Below are 11867 nucleotides of genomic sequence, written 5' to 3' on the forward strand. Positions count from 1 at the left end.
CGGTTTTATACTTCCTCGACTAGCGATGCATTGCAGGATTTCTATAAGCTCATAAACTACCCGTCTGTGTACGCGGATACTTCAAAACAAAAACTCGTTATGCCTCTGCTCGAGAATAACAAGGAAATGATTTAAATTTTAAGAATTATGAATTATTCTTTGCATTATGAATATTTGGAAAAAAAATTTATGCCTTATTTGTCCTTGAGCGAGCGTCAAGGATCTCCGGGATTTAGAACCGCTTGTTCTATTTTCTTTATTTCTATCATATCACATTCATAGTAATAAATATCAGTTACTTATCTAAATTTGAACAGGAATGTTTACAGTTTCCAAGGATTCGAGATATCGGTTGAAGTATTCACATAATGCCCAGTAATAATCATCCAACGGTCTCATAGTAAAATCATAGCAATTGTCAAGTTAAGTTTATGAAATGATCATTGCAGTTAGATGACATACTGCACCATTTTTTATTAATGCATATCATTACATTTCATTCATGTTTATTGTGTATTGTAGGCATATATTATTCTATCTCGAGTATTAACGTGCACAGAAAAAAAGGTTCACTCGAGTCAAGGAAATATTTTTCTTCCTAATTATTTTCTGGAGCAAAAAAAAATTTTTTTTTACACAAGAAATTTCACTTATTAAACTCAACAAAATTAATTCTCTTGATTTAAGAAATACGTATCATGATTCAAGAAAATTTATTTGTCAAAAAAATCTTCTTGTTTTGAGAAAATTTAGCCTCTTGCTCCAAAAAATTTTGTTCTTGATAGAAGTAGATTTTCTTGTCTTGAGAAAATTTCTCTCTTGCTCCAAAAAATTAAATATCTCGATAGTAAAATTTCATTCATATTTTTTATTAACTAACATGTCAAATTGGAAGATCAAATAATATTGAATCATTTTTTTTCATTCAATACGTAAAATTGCACGCTAATATAGTATAAAATGAGTATCAAATATTCAAGAGAAAAATTTTCTCAAGATGAGAAAATTTTTTTCTTAGTTAGGTACAGTAGCCGGCGCTACTTCCCTAAAGTATCTAAAAATTTTGATTAAATATAAAAATTTATTGTATCAAGTATTCATGATCATTTGAATTAAGAATTAATTATTTCCACCAAGAATAGAATTTAAAGAAAAATTTTTACTTCGGCCAACATAACTCAGGAGATCAAACAGACTTGCAGCAAAAAACAATAATACGTTCAAAATACCTAATTTCTCTACCATCGTCTATGAGTATTCATTTTTGGTATCAGCTATTCGTCTGTGGCAGGGATTACCAACAGAAATTACAAACTCATCACCACTTTAAATCTTCAAAAATAAAACATATGAATTTTTTATGAACAAAGAAGCAAATTCCTGACAATTTATTATGTTTGCAACCTCTTACTATTTAAATTATTACATAAACTATTGTTTCTCTGTTTAATTTTGTATAAATTTATATTTACTTTGCATAATATCGTTTAAACTATGTATCTTTATGTATTACGTGATTTTTTTTTTCTTTCATTTCACTGAACATAAAATTATTTCTCTTGAAGTTCTAAATTTACATTATAATACTTACGTGATTTAATAAAACTGTTACATTTTTGTACTTGTCATTAGACTTATTGCCTTGGCATATAAATTAAATAAATAAAATAAAAACTTCCGTCTTTCTTCAGGCACCCGAAAATTTTCTTGAGCCAAAAATTTTGTTCTCCAGTCAAGAAATTTTTCTTTCTGTGTGTGTACGGTAATTATTTGGAAATACGGGTCCCCAATATTTTAATCCATTGATTAAATGATACTTCAACCTATTTTTTAACAATCACATATTTTTTTTTCTTAAAGTTAATCGAAAATGAAATAATTTAAAAAACGTGTTTAAAAAAAATTGACATTCCTGGAATTTTTATTTTTATCCGTAAAATACAAAGAAATTCATGGACTTATATTGACACATTTTATTAACAATTTTAAGTCAATATAAATTTTTTTGTCATAAGAGGCTTTAAAACTAATTGAAAAATTTATTTTTAATAATTTAAATGATTATTTTCTTAAAAGAAGCTGCTAATTAATAATTAAATAATTAGTCTTCATATCAATAAAAAAAAAAAAAAAAAAAAAAACGTCAATTTACATTTTCATGTTAATAAAAAATTACAAATATAAAAAAAAAGTTAGAAATTTAATAAAAATTTTCACATACATTCTCTCAAATTTTGACTTTGTAATTATTTCATCTTTAAGAAAATCTTTTATTAACAGTTTAATTATGTTTGCTAATTTTTAAATGAATTACACAATATGTGATCAATTTTTATAATCATGAGACATTTTTATATATTTTCTATTTTTAGTTTCATAAGAATTACTGAGATTTCATAAAAAACCAATTATTTTTACGTTCAGCCTTAAGGTAGTACCTCTGTGAAAAGCATATTCAAGAAACGTATAGAATTTTTTTTATCGAAAGATAAATATATTAATGATTCACCATCAAAATTTCAGATCAATTCACCGCACCGTTTTTAAGTAAATAATTTTCGAAATTGCATCTTTTATACGTATAGTAATAGAGAGATGGTAAAGTTAGTATGAAATCTTCTGTACCACTCGAGTGATGCAAATAGATTTCATACTAACTTTACCATCTATCTATACCTCTACATGTAAAAAATGCAATTTTGAAAATTAATTACTTAAAAACGGTGCGGTAAATTTATCTGAAATTTTGATGATAAATTATTAATATATTTATCTTTCGATAAAAAAAATTCTATAAGTTTCTTGAAGTATGCTTTTCACGGAGGTACTGCCTTAAATTGAGCTTTTAGATTCAGAAATTTGAATTCTTCAATAAAATTATGTTGTGATATCATATGATAGGTGGCGGTATATTATTTTTTTCTCGCAAGTGTTTATTAAATAGTCGTTTTGAATATATATTATAATCCGCGATTAGAGTATCATAGAGGCCCGCAAGTGAGTTGGCGTCATGTAAAACTGACGACCGACGCCGAAGGGGAAGGGAGGTTCTTTTCGCTCATAGCGGAGATGTGTTTTCTGACGCTCGCTCGTTCACAAAAAAAACCGATGCGAGCATATGTGGGCCTTCTAATTTTACATGTAGTTCCAGTTTTTTTGAATGCTTTATCAATTTTTTAATTACTATAATTCATAAAACAATATCAAAATTTTTATTCAAAATAAATTACATTATCAAACGTACAATATTAATGACTGGTTATGTTTATAAATCATTTAACTTTCTTTTCAAAAATTTCATAATTTTCAAAACTTTTAAATAAAAAACAAACTCTTTTCATATGACAATTGACTATTTATTATTAAAAAAGAAATCATTAGATTGTCTAGCAATTTTTAAATGAAACAAATACTTTTATTGTCTAGGTTTATAAATTTTATAAAATAGAAATAAATTTCCTAGATATTTATCCAATAAAATGTGTTCATTGAAATGCCAATTATTCGATTTTATTAAGGGGTCATATCCACTTGTAAGTTCGGAAAAATGTGTTTTTTTATTAATTTTTTCTGGAGAGGCTTTTTATTGAATATGTACATAAAATATATGAACATTTAGCGAATTTAACGTATTCTAATAATTCATATTTTATTAATAAAAATATTGGGTTCCATCGTTCCTGTAGAAGATCTCCTGAAGGTCCTCCACAAAAAGGTGTCTGGCGGTGAGAAAGATATCTCTGATCCAAATTATTTGAAATAAAAAAAACCAAAAGGATTACTTTTAGGATAGATAAATACAGGTAATGGTCGAAGAAATAGTCAAAATTTTGATTTTAGACAAAATGGTGGCTTTCCAACAAAAAAAATCTTTTTTTGCACGAAAATTTACACTTTAAAGTGACTTAAAAAATAGAAATTTTTATCGAAAAATTTTATAGAAAATTTTATTTTTTGATACTTTTTTGTCAAAAATAAGATGGATCTGACTTTCAAATAATTATGGCATGTACTTAAGAATTAAGAACTGAATATTAAAGAACCAAGAACAAAAGGTGAAGAAAAGAAGAAAGGACTTTTATTAACCAGTACCCTCGATTTATAGCGACACTAGTTGACCCAGTGAAAATTGTGGACTTTTGGTGATACACTAAATAACTTTCGATGGCAGGCCGTGAAATCCCTTTAACCCAAATTGATCATTCAAGTATTACATACACAACATAAATACCCAGTCTTAATGATGTTTTTAAGTAGAGAGTATAAAAGCCATCCAGCCAGTCTGGTGTTATCGGTTGTCGCTAATGGCCTTAACTTTTAAAAATGAGGATATGAAAGATGTTTTATGCTAAGTACCTGATCATCGCCCAAATCACGGAGCGAAGTACTTAATAAAATAATGGGCAACGCTGGTGTTCCGTGTCTTGTTCAATATATGAGAACAATGACAGGTTTTGTATGATCATAAACGTGTCTGTCGAGACCAAAATAACCAACCGAAGAAGCCTTTAAAAACGTTTCAACATACGATTATTGACTCAGTCGTTCCTCGTATATCCTCGTGAAAATGAGTCAATGATATTACGAAGAAAACATGGAATACTACACACTTATTCAAGCTCTGTATCATTTTATAATTGCTATTGTTGGTGTATCTGTGTCCAGCGGAGCTAATCTTGATAGAGCTTCATTGGAGCTTAAAGATCATAATCAACATGAAGTACTGATCAATTTTCCAAGAAAATCAAACGAAAGTAAAGTTGCAACTGCTAGACATCTGTATCTTCCTCCAGGAGAGCCGGATTTTGTACTACCAGAAGTTATTGACAATAGAGTAAGGAGCGCCTTTCAAAGACCGATTTCTTCGACTATCATTCAACCGAGCATCGAATTGCAAACCCCGTTTCCTCGTGAGATTTATAACTATCTTCCACCGGCGATCAGACACTCGAATATCAAAGCCAGTGATTTTGAAAGAGACGAAATTAGTGGATTTGTCAGGATAAATTCAATGTCCTGCAAAAATACTGATGATGAAGCATTTTTTAAAGCGTCTGTTATACCACCGAAAATCTCTGATTATCCAGTGATTGAAGGCGCTACTAGTGAATATTGCAAAATTGTTAAACTTAATGATGAGTACAGGTTCAATTTTAGTAATGACATGTTTTGGAACTGTGGAGTTAAAGATTGTTCTACGGATGCGGGGAAATTTTATTGCTTGAGTCTGAGATTCGCTACAGTTTCCGGGCTCAAGCTTAATGAGGATGTCAGGATTTTGTTAAAGTGTCGGACTCAGGAAAAAATTACTTCGCATACTAAACGAATACATGTAAAGACTCATGATACGTAAGTTTGTTATTTATAAATTATATTTTTAAAGGATTTTGAAGAAGACGATGTTTATAATTTCAGAGTTTTTTTGGTCTGTTAACTTTTTTTTTTTATGTTGTCTCTCAGACACAAAATAGCTACGATTTTTGCTTGATATCTACAATAAAATAAATTGATAATTTTAATAAACAATTGACTTTTTTTTTATTCGATCTTTTTCAACTTAAAAATTCTTAATTTACGATTGTTTATTAAAAGAGTAAAGAAGAAGATCGTGGAATGAGATAACTAAAAATTTCTTTATTTTATTTTTTTACTTTAATTTATTTGTAAATTAAAATAAATGTTACAGAAAAATTGTTTTATTTTATTTAAATTCAAAATTATTAAGAATTCTTGCGTGAGTAAAATAAAACTATCCTTGGAAAAAAAAAAAACGTCGAAGAATTGATAAAATCTAAAAATTTTTGCAAAATTGATTTTAAAAAAATAATTAGTCATATAAAAAAAAAATCCGCAGCTAAATTATTTAAACCTAAGTATTTGAAAAAATAGTTAAACAGTTGATCACATAATATTAAAAATAATGAATGATCATTTCAACGGTAATGAGCAAATTTGAACTCATTACTAGTTGAAAAATAATTATCTTAGAGTAATTAGTTCAAAAGAAGAAAAGGATAATTATTTAATAATTAATAATAAAATATATCTATTATTTTAATTTTTTTTTTGTTATTGACGTATTTATTTAATTTATAGATCCGCTAGAATGGCTCCAAGAGTAGCGACAGGTGGACATAAAAATGCATTTGAAACTGAGATCGGTTTGTACCGAAAAACTCTTGGATCGAATCATTTATTCGATTCGAGAATTCAACCGGGTGGAACAGTTATTCTTGGTGAAGAAATCCTTCTCAGAGTTGCAGTTCGTGAAGGTGATGGTAAGTATTAATCACCAATTACAATATAATTCATTCAAGTATAACAGAAAAAAGTTTTTATTATATAAACAATTACTACTAGGTTGGCGGTATTCAAGAATCAGCGATGTAACGATTCATCATTTGGAGAACAAAAAACAGAAAAAAATAATTAACAGTATGTGGATCTTAGACTCGAATGGATGTCTCAATCAAGAAATCCGGGAAGTTTGTTCACGGGAACAATATCGCGTTACACCACTCGAGAGTTATCTAATTTTTCAAGCCTTCATGTTTGATCATATGAAAGAAACCGATGAGATGGTAATGAATGTTAAAGCTACTGGTTGTCTAGACGGTAATGACTGCGTGATAAATTGCCCTGCGGGACACTCAAGAAAAACGAGAAGTCTTGCAGAATTAAAGACACACAATCAAACTATTAATTGGCTTGATGATATCTCTTTCAAAGTAATTTTACCAAAAAACTATAAGCAGGAAAATAGTATTGATGATCGTTTAATTATCCCGTATGCTTTTTCAGCTTTTATCATTTTGATCATTTTTATTTTACTTTGTATCATAAAAATCATTTTTAAACAAAAAAATCCAAAATTATAAAATCTAATTTTTTTTTATTCTAATTGCTGATAAATTTCATTTTATGAGGAAGAAAAAATAGAAACTTTTCTTTAAATTATCTTTGTTTATCAAGATATGTAGATTTATAAATTAATAACTATTTATAGATATAATATTTTATGAAATTATTTTTTTTATGTTACTATATTCATTCTATATACAATCATGGTCATTAATTAAAGTATGTTTTTAATTTTACTGGAAAATAGTAGTTTGTAAACTAAAACGTTTATTAATTCTAAATTTGAAAATCAGTTGATAATGTCATTTATAAAACAGCGAAAAACAAAAATCTGTGGCTTCGTGAATTTAGTCAATTTTTACTGCAGAAACTTATAAAATTAGCCGATTGTAAACTTTTTAAATTGTAAAATAACCCGTTTCTAAATCTCTCGTAATTCTTGAACGGATCAATGAATCAAAAAACGATTTGAGGCATTTAAAAGGACTTTCATAAATTTAGTTTTTCTGAAAATTAGAGCTGATTTGACCGACCCATTCAAAAGTTAAAAGAAGTTTAAATACGGCTTATTTTACAATTCGTAAAGTTTACAATCGGCAAATTTTATAAGTTTCTGATTTTTGTTTTTCGTTATTTTATAAATGACTGAATTTATATTCGGTGATATTTCTATTTCGCTGATTTCATTAATATCATTTTTTATTTTCAACTAATTTTATAAATAACATTATCAATTAATTTTTAAATTTATAGTTTATAGTTTACAAATGGCTATTTTCCAGTAAACTGAAAAAAATACTTAAATTAACGACCACGATTGTATGTTACTTTGTCAATAAAAAAATCTGTGCAATATTAAACCTGACTATATATTTACGTTTTCTTTAAAATTAATTTTATTTTCGTGGTAAACTAGTTAAGTCTTAATTATAAATTTATTATTGAATATGACGAATATTGTTTGCAATTAGGTAAATTTTTTTTTCCTTACTCTATTTTCTTCAATAACAAACTTATTGAATCCTAGATTGTTTTACAAGTGAATTTGAAAACAAAAGTACAATTATTTTAGTATAAAAAAAGATTTTAGTAATACTAAGTCAGAAAATTTTTTATTTTACTAAAAAATAAAGTAAGTATAAAAAAATGATGTTACTTCTGAATGTTAGTTAAAAAAAAAAAAAAAAAAAAAATGAACAAATTTTTTTCGAATGTAATTGAATACCTAATTAATTGTAATCGCCCAACTCATTAAATTTTGTAGATAAATTGCTTGAATTTAAAACGGAATATACCATGCCTCAAGTTCAAAGCACAATTTAATGCCTAGCAAAAAAAATGCTGTTGATGAAGCAGTTTTTTGTATGAATTTATCACCACAAATTTGAGTTAAGAGACATTTCAATGAACAATGACATAAATCATCAAAGTATCTTAGTCCTCCGTGAAGTAAATACTTATCAACTTCTTCTTGATGTCGTTCTCTTTCTTGGTCTAAAATTAAAATTATTTATAATATATCAAGTAATTAGTATTAATGATACTGAAATTCACTGATGACTGATCATGGTTTGGATTTTTATAAAACCTAAATTATTATAAAAAAAATTTCATTTTTTTTTAAAGTAGTTGATTTCCTATAAAAATTCCAAAAATTTTAAGAAGTCTGCTGATTTCAGTATGACATCAAAGTTAACTGTCACGTGACAATTTTTTAATTTTCTTTAACAAAAAAAATTTTTTCTAAAAAATTGCATTTTTAATTTATTAAAATTTCTACAAGTCAATTTTTTTAATAATTTTTTTTTGCTGTAACTTATTTGTTAAAAAAAAATTAAAATAATTGTGAAGTGATAGCTAAATTTAATGTCATGATTTCAGTATCATAAATATTACAAAAAATATATAAATTTTAGCTTACCTAATAAAGCTTGTTTAGGACACGAAGAATCACAAGGAGAGCTTGGTGAAGGTAATAACGTTAAATCTAATTCACATCGAGATGGGCAAGAAATATCTGAAGTTAATGACTCTTCACTTTCTTCTGTTTCAACTTTTCTTTTAGGTATTCCTGAACATTCTTCATTCACACAATTTTCGTTAAACCTAGATGAAAATTTTCTGTTCTTTTTTAGATTCCGCCGACGCCTAGTTGATGTTTTAGAAGCACATACATCTTCTTCAAATTTTTCTCGATGCTCAGAATATTTTTTTTCATGCTTTGATTTAACATATCTTTCTTTTGATCTTTTAGGGCGTGAACTTTCTGGACGTGCAGAGCTTTTTGGTCGAGAAAAACTAAGATATTCAGTCCCATCAGATGTGTCATCATCGTCGTAATTTGATTGTAAATTTTTATTTGCTTTTCTTAGAACCACGTCATCTTCACTTTCTTGAAATGTCGGACTCTTTTCCTCTTCTCTTAGTGTTTTTTCATACGCTGAAAAAAATTAAAAAAATTGATAACTTATAATTGCTGTTTTTATTTTAAATATTTAGTGAATTTTAGGAATTAAGAAACATACCTTCACGACGTTTTTTGCTTTTGGGACAATCTTCAGCACATTTAGAAGGCATTTAAGCATTTATTTGACGATATAGCTGTTAAATAGAATTCTCCACGCGAAGACATCATGGATTTTATTTCATCACATTCATTTCATGTATATAAAAATTAAATATTGACGTAAAACAAAAGAAAATTGTTTATGCATGAAATTTTATATAGTACTAACAAAGCTATAAAAAAAATTTAATTTTAAATAAAAAATAATGTAAGAAAAAAAAACCTTTTATTTAATTATTTTTAAGTTTAAAGTTAAATTTTATAATTCTGCTTTTAATAATTTACTAGCAACCTTGCAGTCACTATGTGACTGCCGTGACTTGTGAATTATAAATAAATAAAATTTTTGTTTTATTAAATAATTACTTTTGTTCAGTTGCACGGTACTTTCTTAAATATTGACGTATTTAAAGATATAATAAATGCATTTTGATATATTTTTCATATATACATTTATATAATATATATAAATATATGAAAAATTGATGTGGGTACTCAAATGAAAGGTCTTGATGAGTGTAGTATCGGAATGGGCTTATATTTTAAAAAATGTCAATAGTTGACAAGATACAAGGTCATTTATTAATTATATATCTAGAGATAGAGCATTTTCGAATGCAGCTTAAATACTTATCATAATAATTAAACTATTGGTGAGAGTGATATGAAACCCTGAAAAGGCACAACTCCAGGTCAAGACTTTTCCAACGATACCAAATTTAACTATGAAAACTTATTTAATCATATAAATACACTGGCCACAAAATTTTGCTTATTCTCTCAATAACATAGATTACCAATAAACAAAAGTTTCTCAAAAATTAATGCTAAATTTCATGAAATTGAAAAGTAATAAATTACACTAAAATTAAAAAAATATGACATTGAAGTCAGCTGACACTTGACGATTCTTTAATTTTTTTTAACAAATAAATTTGCTCCAAAAAATTATTTTTAAAAAATTGCATTTGTAGTTTTTTAAAATTTCCAAATGTCAATTTTTTTTATACATTTTTTTTGCCATAATTTATTTGTTACAAAAATTCTTAAAATTAACAACTATCTGCTAAGTTAATTTTCATTAAAAAAAATATATATTGTTACGGGACTGGAATATAAAAAACATAGTATAAAAGTTGATAATACCGCAATTAAAAATCTATAATTGTCTATATGGATGTTATGAATGAACGATAGATATTAATTAAATTTTTTGATGGCCGATATCTAAATAAATCAAGATAAAAAAAATTCTAATTTCGATACGATTGTGTTTTAAAAAAAATAATTTTGAACAAAATTTGTGTTGTTCTCAACTTTTAGAGTTTACAAGCTACTATTTGCACAAAAAAAAACAATTTTTTTTCATTCTACTGAATACTGATTGCTAGAAATAAAAAATATTTTTAATAAATTTAATTTTTGAATAATTATCTCTACCGATAATTTTCCATTAATAATAATAGTGTTCTGATTTTTTCAACGCAGCTAATATTTTTATTTCCCGAAATAATTATTGAATATTTTAACTGCAGAATTACCAACATCTATCCTACATCACAGTTAATCATTCAATAATAAATGATTTTTAATTAAACTGATATTTATCTATAATAATATATTTTTTGAATAAGCGGTACAAACTTACGAATATTTAAAATTTATATTGGTTTACAATTAGCATATAAACTTGGACTTGGCGTTTTTCCAATTCCAATTGTTGGTACATACGTTGGTTTTTCACCTTCTTTAGCAAGTCTGTAAGTTTTAACTCCGAATTCATTTAAAACAACATCCATTCGCGGTTCAGTGACTGGTTTTCCTTTCGCTTTGAGGGTTCTAATTGCAACTTCTCGTAATAACGGAGGAACTTCCATTGTTCTTGAAAAGATGACTTCTTCCCTTGATTTAGTAGCATCTAAATATTTATATTCTTCGTCTTTAGGTACTAATTGGTAATCAGTTTTGTACGATGCTGAGTCGATTTGTACCAATCTTTCGAATTTTTTACCTCGGAAAACTCGTTCACAGAGAACCATGCATGTGCGCTCCCACTGTTTACAAATTTTAATTAGTAAGTAAGTTAATCAATCATTAATTATTATTATATGTTTTTTACTCACCAATGTGTTGATATAAGTAGGTCTTATTTCCACGACTGGATTCGGCAGTGCAGCAACTTTTAATATTTTGATGTAACAGGGCTCGGGATAGTTGTCAAATCTATGTCTAATTATAAGTCGTCCTACTCCATAATTTTTTAAATTGCCAACTATTTCCCATAGTGTCTTTCCAACGAAATCATGTGTACGGCCAAGATATTGATACCGCATTTTTTTATGACGTTATTTAACAAATAAATAAAACAGAAAAGTTTTTAAAAACACCAAACGAGTAAATTTATATGCAATTTTTTTTATTTAAGTTATCTAAGGTTATG

General features: G+C 26.8%; 3 protein-coding genes across 3 annotated transcripts; 1 reads left to right on the forward strand and 2 right to left on the reverse strand.

The window, feature by feature from the left end:
* The first annotated feature begins 4594 nt into the window (after positions 1–4594).
* LOC141527616 (uncharacterized) lies at positions 4595–6878 on the forward strand. Its single transcript, XM_074243185.1, has 3 exons — positions 4595–5349; positions 6097–6278; positions 6361–6878. Exons 1-3 carry the CDS (start codon positions 4595–4597, stop codon positions 6876–6878), a joined length of 1455 nt encoding a protein of 484 aa, XP_074099286.1.
* A 1116-nt stretch (positions 6879–7994) lies between these two features.
* On the reverse strand, positions 7995–9799 carry LOC141527193 (uncharacterized). The gene is made up of 3 exons (XM_074242541.1): positions 9387–9799; positions 8783–9301; positions 7995–8355 (listed from the first exon to the last, which is right to left on the reverse strand). The coding sequence occupies exons 1-3, from the start codon at positions 9436–9438 to the stop codon at positions 8141–8143; spliced, it is 786 nt and encodes a 261-aa protein (XP_074098642.1). The 5' UTR covers positions 9439–9799; the 3' UTR covers positions 7995–8140.
* Positions 9800–11030: 1231 nt separating this feature from the next.
* Positions 11031–11867, reverse strand: Mrps34 (mitochondrial ribosomal protein S34). The gene is made up of 2 exons (XM_074242542.1): positions 11551–11867; positions 11031–11481 (listed from the first exon to the last, which is right to left on the reverse strand). Exons 1-2 carry the CDS (start codon positions 11758–11760, stop codon positions 11089–11091), a joined length of 603 nt encoding a protein of 200 aa, XP_074098643.1. The 5' UTR covers positions 11761–11867; the 3' UTR covers positions 11031–11088.

Source organism: Cotesia typhae, unplaced genomic scaffold, assembly GCF_013202065.1.
Source record: "Cotesia typhae breed Kobodo isofemale line unplaced genomic scaffold, CoteBio_Ctyphae contig_4, whole genome shotgun sequence".
Taxonomy (NCBI): Eukaryota; Metazoa; Arthropoda; class Insecta; order Hymenoptera; family Braconidae; genus Cotesia; species Cotesia typhae.